We start from the raw sequence: 18,275 nt of genomic DNA on the forward strand, positions 1-18,275 counted from the left end.
GAGAGGGTGGCCGAGGGTCCCTCTCGTTGAGGCCCCAGCAGAGAGAGAGAGGGGCGAGGGTCCCACTCGCTGAGGCCCCTGCAGAGAGAGGGAGAGTCCAAGGGGTACCCTCTCTCTGAGGCCCCAGCAAAGAAGAGAGAAAGAGAGGGGGGTGCCAAGGGTCCCTGTCGCTGAAGCCCCAGCAGAGAGAGTGGAGGTCCCGAGGGTGACCCTCTGCTGAGGCCCCAACAGCGAAGGATGGGGATCCGAGGGGGACCCTCTCGCTGAGGCCCCAGCAGAGTGGGTCCTGAGGGGACCGGCTGTTGCGGCTCACTTGGAGAGTGAATCATCGGACAGAAGATCTTCCTCTCTGTCTCTTCTCCTCTCTGTAGATCTGACTTTGGAATAAAATAAATAAATCTGCTAAAAAAAAAAAAAAAAAAGAAAAAAGAAAAAACAGGCAGCTTTGCGCGCCCTCTCGTGGCCACCAGCACTCACTGCAGGACGCTCCTCCAGGCTCTCCTGCCAAATTAAGTGAAGCACCTGAACCCAAACACAAACCCGAACCCCGAACCCGTTCACGTACCCCCTAATTTATACCCTAACCACGAACCCCCAACCTGTACCCCCTAACATATACCCTCACCTAACCCCTCTCCTGTGGTCACACAGAGGGACATCCATCAACTGTCATCACACGCACGGGAACCTCCATGACAGGCAACCCGCTTTCCATCCCAGCAGTGGATCAGAGCTGGGTTTTTTTCTCAGGACCTGGAAACTGATCCTCTGGTAAGCACAGAGGCTCCAGGCTTACAGTCTGAGGGATCTGAATCCCCTTGGACACTTGAGCTGGAACCCCTGTCGTAATAACAGAAGCAGAATGAGACATGTTGCTAGATTTTCAGATTTTATGGAAACAAATTTATTACAGCAGGGTGTATAGATGCATAGATATACACACAAATACACCATGGAGGGTGCTTTGTGGGAAAGAGCCACAAGTCAACATCCCTGAAGAGGCAACCCTCCTCTGTTTCCCCAACTCATCTCATCACATAAGTGGAAGAATTGTTCAATCTCTCTACTGTGCTGGGAATGTAAGGCACCTTTAAGCTGGAGTGGTTATGCTTTTCCTCTGCTGTTGAAATGATACTATTTATTCACACTCCCTGCACACGTAGGGCTTCTCCCCTGTGTGTGTCCTCTCGTGTGTGATGAGGTGTGACTTCACTGTGAAGCCTCGCCCACACTCCCTGCACACATAGGGCTTCTCCCCTGTGTGTGTCCTCTGGTGTGTGATGAGGATTGACTTCCTTGTGAAGCCTCGCCCACACTCCCTGCACACATAGGGCTTCTCCCCTGTGTGTGTCCTCTGGTGTGTGATGAGGATTGACTTCACTGTGAAGCCTTGCCCACACTCCCTGCACACGTAGGGCTTCTCCCCTGTGTGTGTCCTCTCGTGTGTGATGAGGTGTGACTTCTGTGTGAAGCCTTGCCCACACTCCCTGCACACGTAGGGCTTCTCCCCTGTGTGTGTCCTCTGGTGTGTGATGAGGATTGACTTCCTTGTGAAGCCTTGCCCACACTCCCTGCACACGTGGGGCTTCTCCCCTGTGTGTGTCCTCTCGTGTCTGATGAGGTTTGACTTCACTGTGAAGCCTTGCCCACACTCCCTGCACACGTAGGGCTTCTCCCCTGTGTGTGTCCTCTCGTGTCTGATGAGGTTTGACTTCACTGTGAAGCCTTGCCCACACTCCCTGCACACGTAGGGCTTCTCCCCTGTGTGTGTCCTCTCGTGTGTGATGAGGTGTGACTTCTGTGTGAAGCCTTGCCCACACTCCCTGCACACGTAGGGCTTCTCCCCTGTGTGTGTCCTCTGGTGTGTGATGAGGTTTGACTTCACTGTGAAGCCTTGCCCACACTCCCTGCACACGTAGGGCTTCTCCCCTGTGTGTGTCCTCTCGTGTCTGATGAGGTTTGACTTCACTGTGAAGCCTTGCCCACACTCCCTGCACACGTAGGGCTTCTCCCCTGTGTGTGTCCTCTCGTGTGTGATGAGGTGTGACTTCTGTGTGAAGCCTTGCCCACACTCCCTGCACACGTAGGGCTTCTCCCCTGTGTGTGTCCTCTCGTGTCTGATGAGGTTTGACTTCCTTGTGAAGCCTTGCCCACACTCCCTGCATACGTAGGGCTTCTCCCCTGTGTGTGTCCTCTCGTGTGTGATGAGGTTTGACTTCACTGTGAAGCCTTGCCCACACTCCCTGCACACGTAGGGCTTCTCCCCTGTGTGTGTCCTCTGGTGTGTGATGAGGATTGACTTCCTTGTGAAGCCTCGCCCACACTCCCTGCACACGTAGGGCTTCTCCCCTGTGTGTGTCCTCTGGTGTCTGATGAAGTGTGACTTATCTCTGAGATCTTGCCTACAATCTCCACACTTGACTGTTACTCTGCTTGGCAGCCCTGCCCTCACAGATGATTTTGCTGTGTCCTGTGCATTCACTTCCTGGTTGATTCTGGGACTTTCCTCTGCCTTTCTCTCACCCTCCCTCGAGGCCTCCACCTGTCCTTTGCGAAGGCTGCAAAAGGCCGCTGAGATCTGTCTCTGCCTTGTCCTGGTGGACACGGAGCTGGAATTTTCAATCACCTCTTGACCTTCAGCCGTGTCATTCCAGCTGTGTGGATCAAGCGGTTCCCGGTGCTCAGTCCCCCGACAGGGGTTCACTGGTTGCAGGCGTCTTGGTGATGTTTTTGGGAAGACCTGAGAGGAGTGACTGCGCTCCGTATGTCGACTGAGGAACTTGTGACTGGAGAAGGCCAGTGAGCATGAGGGGCAGGGATGGATTTCTGGCTTTGGCTCTGCTGAAACAGGAGGGTTCTTGGTTAGGGCAGACAGGCAGGCTGGCCACCTGCTTTGCAGTGGGTGAGGCCTGCCTCACTGACTTTATTTTCTTTCTTTCTTTCTTTCTTTCTTTCTTTCTCTCTCTCTCTCTCTCTTTTCTTTTCTTTTTTTAAAGAACATTCATTTCTTTTTAACTGAATGGCAGATTTACAGAGAGAAGGACACACAGAAAGATCTTCCATCCACTGATTCACTCCCTAAATGGCTGCAATGGCCGAAGCTGAGCCAATCTGAAGCCAGGAGCCAGAGTTTCTTCTGTGTCTCTCACACGGGTGCAGGGGCCCAAGGCTTTGGGCCATCCTTCACCACTTTCCCGGGCCACAAACAGGGAGCTGGATGGGAAGTAGAGCAGTTGGGATACGAACTAGCACTGATATGATTCTAGCCCTGCCCTCTGTGGCACTTTTGGGAGTGAACCAGTAGACGGAAGATCTCCCTCTGTCTCAACTCTGCTTTCAAATAAATAAGTAAATCTTAAAAACAAAACAAAACAAAAAGATAAGGCCCAGTGCCATGGCTCAGTGGCTAAATCCTTGCCTTGTCACAAAATGAATGCCAGTTCATATCCCCAGCACTCCACTTTCCAGCCAGCTCCTACCTGTGGCCTGGGAAAGCCGTAGAGGATGACTCAGATCCTTGGGACCCTGCACCCACATGGGAGACCTGGAAGGGACTCCTGGCTTTGGATTAGATCAGCCCTAGCTATTGCAGCCACTTGGGAAGTGAATCAAAGGATAGAATATGTTTATCTCTGTCTCTCTCTCTCTCTGTAAATCTACCTTTCCAATAAAAACAAATCTAAAAAAAAAAAGTGAGTCGGGTCCGGCGCAATAGCCTAGCTGTTAAGGTCTTCGCCTTGAACGTGCCAGGATCCCATATGGGTGCCGGTTCTAATCCCAGAGGCCCCACTTCCCATCCAGCTCCCTGCTTGTGTCTTGGGAAAGCAGTTGAGGACGGCCAAGGACCTTGGGACCCTGCACCCCTGTGGGAGACCCGGAGGAGCACCTGGCTCCTGGCTTCGGATTGGCTCAGCTCCAACTGTTACGGTCATTTGGGGAGTGAACCATCAGACAGAAGATCTTCCTCTCTCTCTCTCTCTCCTCTCTGTATATCTACCTTTCCAATAAAAACAAATCTTAAAAAAAAATGCCTACACATTGACTCAACTGACTAATCCTCTAGCAGCAAGCACTGGGATCCTATATGAGTACCAGCTCATGTCCTGGCTACTCCAGTTCCCATCCAGCTCCCTGCTTGTGGCCCGGGAAAACAGCAGAGGACGGCCCAAAGCCTTGGGACCCTGCACCCACATGGGAGACCTGGAATAAGCTCCTGGCTCCTGGCTTCAGATCAGTTCAGCTCCGGCTGTTACAATCATTTGGGAAGTAAACCAACAGATGGAAGACTTCTCTCTGTCTCTCCTTCTCTCCATAAAGCTGCCTTTTCAACAAAAATGTTTTTTAAGTATGAATCTTTAATTTAAAACCCACCTGGATTAAAATTGGACTGACTTTACAGTGCATTGGGTTCTAGTTAGAGATGAACCACAAACGTCCACAAGCAGAATTCTTTCTTTAGAGTAAAGTGTTACTAACCTCTGCCTGCCGTGAGCTCTTCCTTCCACTTGCTGCCCCATTTGATACCCAGCTCCTGGCCGTACTCATCCCCATACCAGACCAGCAGCTCACAGCCCTGCCTGACAGCCCGGCAGGTGCGGTAGAATATCTGCCTGTGGTACTGGAAGGCCACCAGATTCTGCTCCTCGTCGTTCCGAGCACAGTTCACATACCTGGGTGGAAACAGACGCTGAGTTCCCATTCAGTCAGATTTGATCCCTGTCTGTCACCTGATGGTCTCCAGCCTCTGTTAGATTTATCAACCACCCAAGAAAGAAAATACCAGCCAAGTACAAACAGGCCTTTATTATGCAAAGAGTAGTCCGTTCCTGGGCCTTTCCCAAGCAGCGGAGGGACGCACAGGGGAGGAGAGGACCGCAGGTGGGAAAGACAAGCTGGGTAGCAGACGAAGTTTTTATACCTCCTCTGACATGGGTGCTGGCATTGGCCCTGCCTGGGCCTGCTAGGACAAGGAATGTTGACCTTCGTCCGTCATTGACCCTTGCGTGGCCTTGACTGCCTTCGGTGTATGCCAGCTCTCCGGCTGAGGTCACTGTGCTGTCTACTCACTTCCTGTAACCACAGTAACCATCACCCTTCTCCTTGCCTCCTCCCCACCCCCAACTCTGGAAGAGCTTTCTCTTCTTACTTGGTCTCTCTCACAAGCTCAGTGAATTCCCAGGTCTGTTTACACGGCGCTCATCCTGCCAGCTTTTCTCTCTTCCCTGATCAGCCAAGACCCAAGCCCAGGCTCACCTCACTGGGAGGGAGCAGTGACGTCAGCTTCTCTAGGGTCAAACGACCTTCGATCTTCGGTTGATGCTTGGTGAGTGAGCCTGCTCCTGCCTCCACTCAACTCTTCGCTGAAGTCTACCTTCTTCTTTTGAAACGTTTGAAATTTTACTATTTTGACGTCTGCCTTCTTCTGGGAGGCCTTTCTCTAACCTCCCCAGGAACCATTTCCCTACCTTCCCAGGTTCCCATAGCAACAGAGCTGTCTTCCTCATCCACATTTCTTATCTGCTGAGGAAGACCCTCTCAGAGACCCATGGTCTTGCCACAGCTCATGTCTCCCCAGGACTCAGAACACAGAGAGGTGGGGCATCTGCTGGCTCACTTCCCAAACGGCTACAACAGCCAGGACTGGTTCAGGCTGGAGCCAGGAGTTTCATTCAGATTTCCCACGTGGGTCAGGGGCCTAAGTACGTGGGCTTCCCTAGGCACATTAGCAGGGAGGAAATTGAAAGTAGAACAGCTGTGATTTGAACTGGAGCTCTTATGGGATGCTGGTGTTACAGGAGATGGTGTAGCCCGCTACACCACGCCAACCCCCCGGGACCCAGTTTTGACCTCACTGAGGTTGGGACGACTTCCTGCCTCAAGATTCATGGTCCTTTGCTTTAAGTTGTCGAGACACTCTGTAGTTCTCTACAGCAAGGGGAAATTACAGCTAAAGACACAGGTTTTATGGTCCAGATATTGAAGTCCATTTTCAACACTGGAAATGCTTAGTAAATGTTGGTTATGCAGTGAATCCAGTGTCCCCAGTGGATCTAGGCTCCTTGAGGTTACCCTTCTGCCCCCATTTTATCCAGTATATAGATTATGTTTTGATGAAAGATAAGTTATAGTTCTTATATTTTATATATTTTAAAAATGGTCATGAGAGTGAAGAGCATTGTCTGCAGATGGCAGAGGAACAGTGGATGTAAAAACACCTGAGGGGGCATAAGCAGAAAGACATCCCAGCCTTTGAGACACAAATGTGCTCCTCTGTGGGCCTCACCTCATCCAGTTGGCCTGAGACGGATCCTTTCCATCCACGTACTCATAGCGGTTCCTTCCCTTGGTGATCTGAGTTTCAGAAACAGAAGTTAAAGTCTTCCAGAAGTGGGAGCTCATCTGTTGTCAGTGTTCTTGGGCCCCCATGGCTTCAGCCACTCGTGGTCCCCACACAGCGCGTTCCTGGCACCCTCGGGGCAGAGGATCTGGGAGGAGGCACTGCTGCTTCTCTACTGCCCTTGCCCTGCTCTCTCTTACCCTCTCATTTGTAAAAATTTATTTTACAGGGAAGGGGAGAGAGAGAGAGAGAGAGAGAGAGAGAGAGAGAGAGAGAGACCTGCAGGTTCACTTCCCTGATCTGAAGCCAGGAGCCAGGAGAATCTTTCAGGTCTTCCACATGGGCGAGAGGCCCAAGCACTTGAAACATCTTCCACTCATTTCCCAGGCCATTAGCAGGGAACTGGAATGTAAGTGAGCAGCCAGGACTTGAGCCAGGCCCATAGGAGATACTGGCACTGCAGGCAGAGGCTTAACCTAATATGCCACAGTGCCAGCCCCTTACATTCCATTTTACACAGGAGTTTTACATCTGTGCGAAAACCACCGAGTGAACCACCGAGGGGAAGGGAGCCAGGAGACAGGAAGCGGTGGCACTTCTCACCAGCCAGGAGTAGCCGCTATTGGTAGCCTCTTCCTCTTCTGTGACCTGGCCCTCATAGGGACCAAAATGCAGCCCTAGTGGCAGATCAGTCGTCTCATTCCACACTCCAAGTCCAGCTTCAGGGATGCCCGATGGTCCAATTCTCAGCCCAGAAGGCAGACTGAGGACTGAGCGATGAGGGTGCCCCTTGCCCACTGGGTTGTCCTTTACAAACGTCGGGGATCCATGAACAGCACAGCTTTCAATGAAGAAGTTCTGACACATCTCACAATCTAGGGATGAGAGGCAGGCTTAGGGAAGTGCGCTGCGTGTTGGTGGGACACAGAGCTGCAGAAGCAGCCCAGCCCTCACAACCTTTAGCCTCATTTGCCCTCCAAGTCACCAGAGGAGGGGAGCGATGTGGGGCCAGGTGACAAGATGAATGCTGTGTGAGCTTAGGGTCACTCACAGAGGTAGTCGTCATCCTGAGGCTCACTGCACTCTTTGTACGTCCGACTCTTCCTTTTCCTCAAGCTGTACATCTTCAGGTCCGTCTTTCTCCTTCCTTCTGAGTCGGAGAGAGAGGGTGAGTGAAGGTAGGAGGCTGAGCGCTTGTTCCTTCATCAGAAATGTGAAACTGCCTCCCATCAGATTGCTCCCCATGCTTCTATGCAACTTCTCTCTACCTCTTGCCCTTAAATATTGGCCCCAAAAGACCAAGATCTGGGGACCCTGGGATGACTTCGGGTAGCTGCCCTGGGTGCCGAGGCACATGGGAGGCCTGGGTAGTTTCTCCTCCTCTCTCCCCCTTTCTCCCGGATACAGGAAGAAAAAAAGACCCTTTGAAAAAATGGTCTCTTCTATTTTTTCCTAATCCTTGACCCTTCCCACCCTAATCTGTGGCACATGGCAATACATCCTTCTCAACTATACAAACATCATCAAACACACACACACACACAAAGAAAAAAAAACATGGCTTGCATTATCACAGATCATCCCTTGACCACCTCACATGTATCAACTATTCTATTTTTAATGCTTTCAGGTAATATGATGACTTTCATAAGTTCATGAAAAATTATGTGGATTTCAAAAAATTTTTTTACTGGACCTAGCAAGACTAGTGGCTAAAGTCCTCCCATTTGGCCACCAGTTCTAATCCCGACTGCTCCACTTCCCATCCAGCTCCCTGCTTGTGGCCTGGGAAAGCAGTCGAGGACGGCCCAAGGCTTTGGGACTCTGCACCTGCGTGGGAGACCCGGAAGAGGTTCCTGGTTCCCGGCTTTGGATCAGCACGGCACTGGCCATTGCGGCTCACTTGGGGAGTGAACCATTGGACGGAAGCTCTTCCCCGCTGTCTTTCCTCCTCTCTGTATATCTGACTTTGTAATAAAAAATAAAAAATAAATCTTTAAAGATAGTTTATTTAAGAAGCAAAGAGAAACAGAAAGAGGGAAACAGAGAGATGCCATCCACTATTCTTTCCTAAACAGCCTGGAGCCAGGAACTCAATCCAAGTTTCCCACTGGGTGGTCCTGGCGCGATGGCTCAGTGGCTAAATCCTTACCTTGCATACAACGAGATCCTTTATGGGCACTGCTTTGTATCCTGGCTGTTCCACTTCCCATCCAGTCTTTCCAATAAAACAAACAAACAAAAAACAAAAAACCTTAACAAAAAAGGTCCTGAGACATAATATTTGCAGCAGTGATGACGCAAGTGATTGAGTTCTTTTGTTTTTAAAGATGTAATTTTATTGGAAAGATTGATTTACAGAGAGAAGCAGATAGAGAGAAAAGATCTTCTGTCCACTGGTTCACTCCCTAAGTGTCCACAACAGCTGGAGCTGAGCCAATCTAAAACCAGGAGCTTCTTCTGGGCCTCCCATGCAGGTGCAGAGTCTCAAGGACTTGGGCCGTCCTCTACTGTTTTCCCAAGCCACAAGCAGGGAGCTGGATGGGAAGTGGAGCAGCCAGGACAAGAACTGACGCACATATGGGATCCCGGTGCTTGGAGGCGTAGGATTAGCCAAGCAGGCCATCATGTCAGGCCCACATCTCAGAGTTAGGGTTAGGGTGATGCTAGAGTCAGTAGCAGGTCAGGTCTGAACCGGGTCCTCCGGCGTGGGACCCGGGTTGAACTTGCACCTTCACTTGTAAGCTACCTGACTCCCGCTATGAAGTTTTTCTTCGTAGGCTATGTTTCCTTAACCTCATTTTGCAGATCAGCACCCAGAACCTCAGAGAAGTCATAAGATTCCCAAAGCCTTTAGTTCTTTTGTGTAGAGGATAACCCAAGTATGTAAATTCAAAATTAATGTATTCACAGGCTAGGCTCTATTGCAGTTAGTTTGTGGTCTCCTAGTTTAGTCTAGCATTGGTCTGCCCCACATATCCTGTTCGCCTCAGCCTTTCTAGAGGGCCTAGAGACTACAGTCCCCAAGTTCTCTTACCCAGTCTACGTGTGGAGTGCTGTCCAGACGCACTTGCTTCTTCAGGAGGGAACGCTGGCTTCCGGCCCTGCTGGGAACCCGCTGGCCTCAGGAAAGGTGCTGTTCGTGGTGCTTCCGTCACACTGGACTCATGATGTGTAGGCACCTTGGGCATTCCCTTTAACACAAGCGTCACATATTGAGAAGACAATATTCACGTCTTTAGCTCTTTAGGGCTTGCAGTGCATTTTCATGTGTATGACTCTGTTTGATGCTTCGACAACTCTGGGAGCTGTCTGAGGTGTCTGACTTCCTGGGGGCGGGGAGTGGGGGGAAGCAGTGTCTCAGTGGGTAAAATCCACATCCTAGGCCTCTGTCCCTCTGGCTGGTTTTTAATGTCTTCTGTGCAGACAGAAGAGCGGGAGGGAATGTACTGGGAAGACAAGCTGCAGAATAACGTCTGTGAAAGAAGATGGGGTGGGGGCTTACAGAGAAAAGGGAACTAACCTGACCAGTCATCCCTTGATGGATGGGAGAAGGTAGGAAAGCAGGGAGTGAGCTGCATCAGTGAGCTCAGGGAGAGGTGGAAGCAGTGACATGTAAAATGGTGCTGAAAGCTGCAAATTGCAATATCCTCAGAAGAATATTAGACTCTGCAATTAGATGAATTGATGCCTGGATCAATTCTGTTGAATTAAAGTGTACCGCAAGCTGATTTGCTTCAGCTTCTTTTCTTATTCTTTCGATGGTCTTACATATTATACAGGAATGTTCATTATGTGCTCTTGAATATGGATTGAATGTGAGATTAATAATTTTTCTCATGGCCCTGAGCTATGCCCAGGACTTCTGAGATCTGGGACCGAGTTGGGCTCTCCAAGAGCTTATCATGCAGAGGCAACAATCAAGTGACTGCAAGCCACAGGGAGCTGCCTCAGAAGAGGGGGCTGCCATTTCTCCAGCCAGGGTGCAGGTGAATTCAGCTGTAGATGTGTTTCCACCGGATGGGAACTGGTAGGAAGCTGCAAGTCTTTGCCATGAAGCCCAAAACTCCTCAGGGCTTAGCGATGCTTCCTCTCACCAGAACAAGTCCCTTGTGAGGGTGGGGTCCTTTCCCTGCTTGTCTGGACACTCACAATAAACTGCCTGTATCTTTGCAAGTATCCTGTAGTTAGTCTTAGCACATCTCTCACCTTGGCATGGCAGAGACAAATCAGACAAAATAGAAGATGACTAAAACAACACAAGCCTTATCAAGTTGGTGAACGTTTTAATGAACCTGTACGTGTTTTAGATGAATATTGGATTTCACTGTGACACCACTCACTGTGATCTCAAGTCTGTGAAATTCCTCGTCTGTAAAATGATTGTATCGCAGCACCTACCTCCTAGGGTTGTCACAAGGGTCAAGTGGATTTATTCATGGAGAACGCTTAAAAACAAAGTCTGAAATTCTGTGAAAAGTAGTGCTCTTCGTGACGGGCCAGACATCATGCTAGCGAGATCACTACCGGAAGACGCAGCTGCTACACACCACGCTGCTTCTCCACTGGGATGGGCCTAGCAGGAGTGTTCACTCAGCAGTGGGATTTGGGAGCTGCTCACCTTTTGATGTTTGCTCTGTTCCATTCTGAAGGTCATCCTAGGAGGCTTGACTGGAAGTGATAGCAAATCAGTGTTGGTTAGTGAACACTGCACGACTTTGGAGATCCTCATTAGAGAAGGAATTCTGAGTCAGAGTGGTGGCTCAGAATAGTATGATCCAGAATTACTTTAACATGCTTTCTGAAACTATCATTTTTATAAAGATTTTTTTTATTTTTGGAAGGTCAGATATACAGAGAGGGGGAGAAACAGAGAGGAAGATCTTCAGTCCGCTGAGTCACTCCCCAAGTGGCCGCAACAGCTGGTGCTGCGCCGATCTGAAACTGGGAGCCAGGAGCCTTTTCTGGGTCTCCCACGCAGGTGCAGGGTCCCAAGGCTTTGGGCCATCCTTGATTGCTTTCTGACGCCACAGGCAGGGGGCTGGATGGGAAGTGAAGCTGCCAGGATATGAACTGGCACCCATATGGGATCCCGGCAAGTTCAAGGCGAGGACTTTGGCCACTAGGCTACCGCACTGGGCCCAAACTGTTTGTGTAGAATAGATAAAACCAGGGCTGGTGTGATGGCTCAACTGGTTAATCCTCTACCTTGCAGCACTGACATCCCGAATGGGTCCCAGTTCATGTCCTGGCCGCTCCACTTCCCACCAGCTCCCTGCTTATGGCCTGGGAAAGCAGTGGAGGACGGCCCAAGTGCTCTAGCTCCTGCACCAATGTGAGAGACCCTTGTGGTCACCTGAGGATTAAACCAGCAGATGGCAGATTCCCTCTGTCTCTCTCTTAACTCTGCCTTTCAAATAAAAATAAGTACATCTTTACAAAATAAAAATAATACAAGTCTTTTTAAAAATTTGTGTTTATCTGCATTAACCATGAATAATCTCCAAAGGGAAATGAAGAACTCCCTCTACATCAGCATCAAAAAGAATAAAATACTGAATAAGCTTAACTGAGCCTGGGTTGATAATGAGGAACGATTACACAAAAATTAATTTTAAACGGGCTGAGGACCTGAAAGAAATTTTGCTACATGCTACAACATGGAAAACTCGGACATTTTGGTAAGTGAAGTAAGCCAGTCACAAAAAGACTAATACTGAATGATTTCACTTATATGAAGCATCTAAAGTCATCATTTCTTTTAAAAAAGATTTATTTATTATTTTTGGAAAGGCAGATATACAGAGGAGAGAGAGAGGAAGATCTTCCCTCTGATGGTTCACTCCCCAAGCGACCATAATGGCCGGTGCTGCGCTGATCTGAAGCCAGGAGCCAGGTGCTCCTCCGGGTCTCCCACAGGGGTGCAGGGTCCCAAGGCTTTGGGCCGTCCTCGACTGCTTTCCCAGGCCACAAGCAGGGAGCTGGATGGGAAGCAGGGCCGCCAGGATTAGAACCAGCGGCCAAATGGGATCCTGGCGCGTTCACGGTGAGGATTTTAACCACTAAGTTATCGCGCCAGGCCCAAGTCATCATTTTCATAGAAACAGATTAGAATTGTGGTTTCTAGGGTCTGAGAGCAGACCGATAGAGTGGAAGGTGACCCAGGAGACCTAAATCAGCGGGACACTGTGAAGACACCAAATCTTCAGATATGGCAAACTTTTGAACCAACTCTATCACACATCACACAGGAAACAACTGTTGTACCTAAAGCCTTACACTTTACAGCCTTTATAAGGAAAAAAAGAAGAAGATTAACCATTTCATCATTTGTCTCTTCCTGGGGTAAACAACTTCAGAGCCTGAGAATGTCATGTACCCCCTTAATAAAAGGCCCAATTGTAATCCTAACCCTAACCCTGCTTGATTTTTAATATGATTGGTAACCATTACATAAATCTATTTTATCGAACCCTACTCAAGCACATGCCAACCCTGCAGGAAATATGTAAAATTTCCCCAGCTGTAGGCAACTGTCTAGGCTGCCTTGTACCTAGGCAAGTGTTACACTGCTGGGAGAAAAGAGGCCAGTAGCTGGCAGCCACTCTGGGCCTGCTTAATGCCATCTTTGTGTTAACTATACCAGTGTGCCAGCACAGTTGCTTATTCTCTGGGGGGAAGGGAGAAGAGTGCCTTCACTCCACCACAGGCACATGCCAGCTGGGGCTGCTACCCCGACTGCTGCCACCATGAATGTGTGTGGGAGTGTGCATTGTTAGGGATGGGGGGATGGCGGACAGGTCAGAATGGGGACAACTGAGCACTTCTCTGACACATAAAATTTCTGGGGGTTTCCATGGCCGGGGTCACTGTACCCAGAGGTAATCAAGGAAGCTGAGATGCGGTAGATCAGAAGCAGGAACCCACAGGGCCTCCCTGGGTCAGCCCAAAGCACCCGACCACAGGCACAAGAGCAGACGCTGGGGAAGGCCAGATGAGGCTAGGTCATAGCACCTGCCAGTACTTACAAGAGCTATGTTAGGGGAGAGTTTGGTAGGGGTTCTTTGAGGCAACCCTGACTAGGCCACAGCACCTTATGAAAAAGTTTCAGGCCTGGGGATGAACCATGCCAGGCTGGATTGCAGCACATGCCAGCACTTGCAAGGACTGGGGCTGCGAACGGCCTGGTAGATCTTGGGGATGCATCTGCTAGGCTGCAGCACCCTCTGGTGGTGGGGGTGGGCCAGCCTGGGCCAGGCTGCAGCACCCATTGGTGTATGTGAGAGCTGGATCTGGAAAGGATCCTCAGAGGTCTGCAAAATTAAGCTGCAGCACCTGCCAATACAAGTAAGTGCCAGCTGTGGGCAGACCAGGACACAGCACCCACCAGTTCACACGGAAACTGGGGTTTGCAGCTGGTTGGAGCACTCAGTGTACTTGAGAGGTGGTTCTGGGGGTGGGCCTGGAAGGGGTCCTCAGGAGTCTCCCCACTAGGTTATAGCACCCACTGGTACAAGTAACAGCCAGTCTGGGGGTGGGCTGCACCATCGTACCTGCAGGCACATACAGGTCAGGTCTCAGCCTAGGCTTAGTTGAGGTTCTTGGGGTCACCCTGACCAGGCCCCTACTGATGAATGTGTTGTTGGGTCTGGGAGTGGACTAGACTAGGCTGAGCTGCAGTACCTACTGGTGCATCTGAGAGCTGGATTTAAAGAATCAACTCCGTAGCAGCTCTTAGGAGTCAGCATAAGTCCCAAGCAACACCACAGGGACATCTGGTCGGCCTTGGAGTACACGTTGTGGGACTGGGCCACCCCCATTGCTGATTCTGTGTAAGGAGAGACAGCACACTGGAATGCACATGAAAGACAGGACAGCTGCCTCTCTGATTCAACAGAGGACCTCGAGTGCTTCACAAAAAGATGGAAAAGAAGAGCAGGTTGTACAATGCTACAGGCCAAAGTCTCCACCACGCATCTGAGGCTATGGGCATACCAAAACACAGATAGCAAGTATGGGAAGTGATATCACTCCTGGTGCAAAGAAGCCAACAGGCCCTGACAGCAGTCGAGACTACTCAAGCAACACCCTCAGGACGAGACCAGGGGCCATCTCTGCCACGTGGTGCTGATGTGATCTGGCAGCAAGGAGAGGGGCCACATCTCCCTCCCCTCATCGCAGTCACAGGAGGGGAGTCCTCCTCTCTTCTCCTCCCTACTTTCTTCCCATCTACTCAGAGACCTGCAGAGACCCCTCACCCATGTAATAAACATTTAAAAATAAATAAATGCAAGTTTCAAAAAATATCAAAAAGAAATACGTGAATTTGTCACCAACAGAAGTGTGTGTGTCTGTGTGCGCACGCTTGTCACTTTGACCTCTGAGTCTCCACTGCAGGTTGCAGTCCACAGTGGGAGGGGCGGATGGGCCATCACTCAATGCTGCCTTTCAGTCACATCGGATGAAATAATTTGAAAGACGTGTTGCACGTGACATGCACATAGCCAACTTAAAGGGACAAATCTGTGTCAGGTGATTTCTCAGACCACGGAAAAAAGGAGCAAAGCTATTCAGATAGATGCACAGACGTGTGGTGAACCATGGCGCTCCATTCTCCACTGGAATTCTCCCTGATGAAGCCTTTCAGTGCGACCAGCAGTGGCTGTCACTCCAACAGCCTGGGGACCCAAGCTCCCTTTCCTGGGAGACCACAGTGCTTCTCTCCAGGTCAGGTCAGTTGATTCTATCCTAAACTGCCCTGTTCAAGCAGTAGACCAGGAAATGAGCCATTCACTTTATTTCCCATCAATTACACACCTTACTGTTTCCTTAATGCTGATGCTGGTCTGTGAAAGATGTAGGAAACAGAGAAACTAAATATTGTGTCATGCCCTCACTGGGAATGAAAACAGGCTCATTCTGAGTTCACACAATGTAAACATACATTAATAGATTACCCTTCATGTCACTTCCTCTTCTAAAACATCTGACTCAGTCATCACACTATGATGAGATCAGTGTTAGCAAGCCTTTGGGAGCATTTTAAGTTTAGTTAAGCTTTTCAGATCTGCTTTTTGATCAACAATGTTTAATAAAAACAAGTTACAGGGCCCAGCGGCGTGGCCTAGCAGCTAAAGTCCTCGCCTTGAACACCCCAGGATCCCATATGGGCGCCGGTTCTAATCCCGGCAGCTCCACTTCCCATCCAGCTCCCTGCTTGTGGCCTGGGAAAGCAGTCGAGGACGGCCCAATGCTTTGGGACACTGCACCCGCGTGGGAGACCCGGAAGAGGTTCCTGGTTCCCGGCTTCAGATCGGCGCGCATCGGCCCGTTGCGGCTCACTTGGGGAGTGAATCATCGGACGGAAGATCTTCCTCTCTGTCTCTCCTCCTCTCTGTATATCTGGCTGTGATAAAATGAATAAATCTTTAAAAAAAAATAAATAAATAAAAACAAGTTACAAAAGCAGTTTTAAATTGTAAACATACAAAGAATGGATAGTGAAAACCCTATCTATGCCTCACAGTTCAGCCAGTCTCTGCTGTTTTACACCCTTTATCTCCATTTCTCAATCCAAAGACAAAATTCAAAGCAAAGCAACGAAGCAAGCTGCAGCGGGGCACCTGCTGGCCCTGCGGTCACTCCTGCAGTGACACTGCTGGGACCGGTGTTCAGACACTGGGCCACTTGACTCCATAGGTAACGCAGTTGCTGTGGCCTAACAGGAGCATAAACTACAGCTGAGTCTTCAGCGCCCTGTGGTAGCTCCGAGACACAGCTAAGCCTGACCCCTGGCCCGGGTCACCTGGGACCCTCCTGGCCCTCACCTTGCGGTCTAGGCGTCCATTCCTCGTCGGAGTCGTCGGTGTCTTCCTCTCGGGCTCGGCCTGCCAGCCTCCGGCGGCACATGAAGGCCGGCCTGGGGGCTCTGAAACCTGTGCGGAAGCAGCGTCGTCATCCTCGAGGGCAGAGCCAGGAGGGCCAATAAGGGGTGGCCCTGGAAAGCGCCCCAAAGCCGAATGGGCCAGGAGGGCCGAGGCCACTCGCCAGCCCTGCGTGGCCACACCGCGCCCGGGACGGGGTACCTATGGCCCGCAGCGCGCTGTAGTTCCTCTTCACGTTGCGGTAGCGGAGCTTCTCCGACTCGCTCATCTCCGCCCACTCCGCCCTGGAGAAGTACACGCAAATGTCGCGGAAGGCATCGGGGACCTGAAAGACGCAGGTTCTGGTCACGGCGGAGCGCAGCCGGCTCTGTCCCCGGCCAGCCCCGCGCCCCGCCGACCCCGCACCCCGCCGACCCGCACCCCGGGCACTGTTGACCTCGCACCTCGCTCACCTCGCGCCCCGCACCGCGCACCCCGGGCACCACCGATCCCACCTCCCCACGACCTCGCAGTCCGCCGACCCCGCGCCCCGCAGACCTGCACCGCGGCCCCTCACCTCCTGCTCCCCCTGCGCCCTAACCCTGCCGAGGCTCGGCTCCAGGGGTGCGGCGCTCATGGCCCTGGGACCCCGCTCGGCCTCCGGTGCGTCCCGCCGCAGGCCGGGCTCCTGCCGGAGAGGAAGCACGGGTCGCAGAGAGCGCCCCCCGGAGGGGCAGAACTGGGGTCCCTCGGGGTCGTCAGGCCCTGCACGCCGAGTCCGGGCGGGGGACCAGCGGTGGGGATGTGGGGCGACGAGAAACTCCCTTGGGGTCCCTCAGGAGAGTGGACAGTGACCCTCAGGGCGGCGGGGTTTGGGGTCCCTCAGGGCGGCGAGGTTTGGGGTCCCTCAGGGCGGCGGGGTTTGGGGTCCCTCAGGGCGGCGGGGTTTGGGGTCCCTCAGGGCGGCGGGGTTTGGGGTCCCTCAGGGCGGCGGGGTTTGGGGTCCCTCAGGGCGGCGGGGTTTGGGGTCCCTCAGGGCGGCGGGGTTTGGGGTCCCTCAGGGTGGCGGGGTTTGGGGTCCCTCAGGGTGGCGGGGTTTGGGGTCCCTCAGGGCGGCGGGGTTTGGGGTCCCTCAGGGCGGCGGGGTTTGGGGTCCCTCAGGGCGGCGGGGTTGGGGTCCCTCAGTGTGGCGGGGTTTGGGGTCCCTCACTGTGGCGGGGTTTGGGGTCCCTCACTGTGGCGGGGTTTGGGGTCCCTCAGGGCGGCGGGGTTGGGGTCCCTCACTGTGGCGGGGTTTGGGGTCCCTCACTGTGGCGGGGTTTGGGGTCCCTCACTGTGGCGGGGTTTGGGGTCCCTCAGGGTGGCGGGGTTTGGGGTCCCTCAGGGTGGCGGGGTTTGGGGTCCCTCACTGTGGCGGGGTTTGGGGTCCCTCAGGGTGGCGGGGTTTGGGGTCCCTCAGGGCGGCGGGGTTTGGGTCCCTCACTGTGGCGGGGTTTGGGGTACCTTGGCTGAGGAGCTCTGGAGCGGCTCCAGGTGAGGGGATGTGGGGCGCGGGCTGGAGTTTAGAGTCCCCTGTCACTGCAGGGCCCGGCCCCGCCTCCCGTTCTCCTCACGCGCTGCCGCCTCAGCAGGGAAGGCGACCCAGGGGAGCCGAGACCGCTCCGGAGGCGCGACCAAGGGGGGAACGTCGATTGGCCGGCCGGGAGCTCAAGGGGCGGGACGAGGGCGGAGCATGCCTGTCAGTCACGGATGCCTCCACCCCCGGATCCAAGACCTGGGCGGGGAGGGATCTCCCCTGCGCCTGCGCCTGCGCCGTTGCCTCGGGCAGGACAGGACAGGGTTCGGGTTCAGGGCTCGGTTCCGGTTCGGGTTCTGGTTAGCGTCAGGATTAATGGGACAGACCAGAGGAAGAAGATGATTTTATCACTCTACACTGCGGCCATCATCCACACTTTCAGGAAGACTTTGTCTAAGAAAACATAGCCTTTTATACCCAGAAAGAACCCGGGTGTCATACAAAGCTTCCATTAATCCTCATCTTATGTGAAGCTAGAAATTCTGAAACTAGGGAGAAG

The 18,275-nt window shown here is 52.2% G+C and overlaps 2 protein-coding genes across 2 annotated transcripts in view; both read right to left on the reverse strand.

The window, feature by feature from the left end:
* LOC131480242 (interferon-induced transmembrane protein 1-like) overlaps positions 1 to 18,275 on the reverse strand; it is a 108,397-nt gene that overhangs the window by 19,801 nt on the left and 70,321 nt on the right. The gene's annotated exons all lie outside the window — the stretch shown is intronic.
* Positions 1,122 to 17,902, reverse strand: LOC131480132 (histone-lysine N-methyltransferase PRDM9-like). The gene is made up of 11 exons (XM_058662592.1): positions 17,704 to 17,902; positions 16,778 to 16,888; positions 16,423 to 16,546; positions 16,165 to 16,272; positions 10,959 to 11,008; positions 9,375 to 9,531; positions 7,389 to 7,487; positions 6,941 to 7,212; positions 6,284 to 6,351; positions 4,477 to 4,670; positions 1,122 to 2,841 (listed from the first exon to the last, which is right to left on the reverse strand). Exons 2-11 carry the CDS (start codon positions 16,835 to 16,837, stop codon positions 1,139 to 1,141), a joined length of 2,835 nt encoding a protein of 944 aa, XP_058518575.1. The 5' UTR covers positions 16,838 to 16,888; positions 17,704 to 17,902; the 3' UTR covers positions 1,122 to 1,138.

This window comes from Ochotona princeps, chromosome 4 (genome assembly GCF_030435755.1).
Source record: "Ochotona princeps isolate mOchPri1 chromosome 4, mOchPri1.hap1, whole genome shotgun sequence".
Taxonomy (NCBI): domain Eukaryota; kingdom Metazoa; phylum Chordata; class Mammalia; order Lagomorpha; family Ochotonidae; genus Ochotona; species Ochotona princeps.

What these genes read in the sequence shown, in the direction of transcription:
- LOC131480132 (XM_058662592.1), bottom strand. Translation starts at nt 16,837, where the DNA reads ATGAGCGCCGCACCCCTGGAGCCGAGCCTCGGCAGGGTTAGGGCGCAG. An exon ending in AACAGAGCAAACATCAAAAG is followed by an intron (nt 9,532 to 10,958) that starts GTGAGCAGCTCC and finishes CTTGTGTTAAAG; the next exon opens with GGAATGCCCAAGGTGCCTAC. An exon ending in ATAGCGGCTACTCCTGGCTG is followed by an intron (nt 6,352 to 6,940) that starts GTGAGAAGTGCC and finishes TCTGAAACTCAG; the next exon opens with ATCACCAAGGGAAGGAACCG.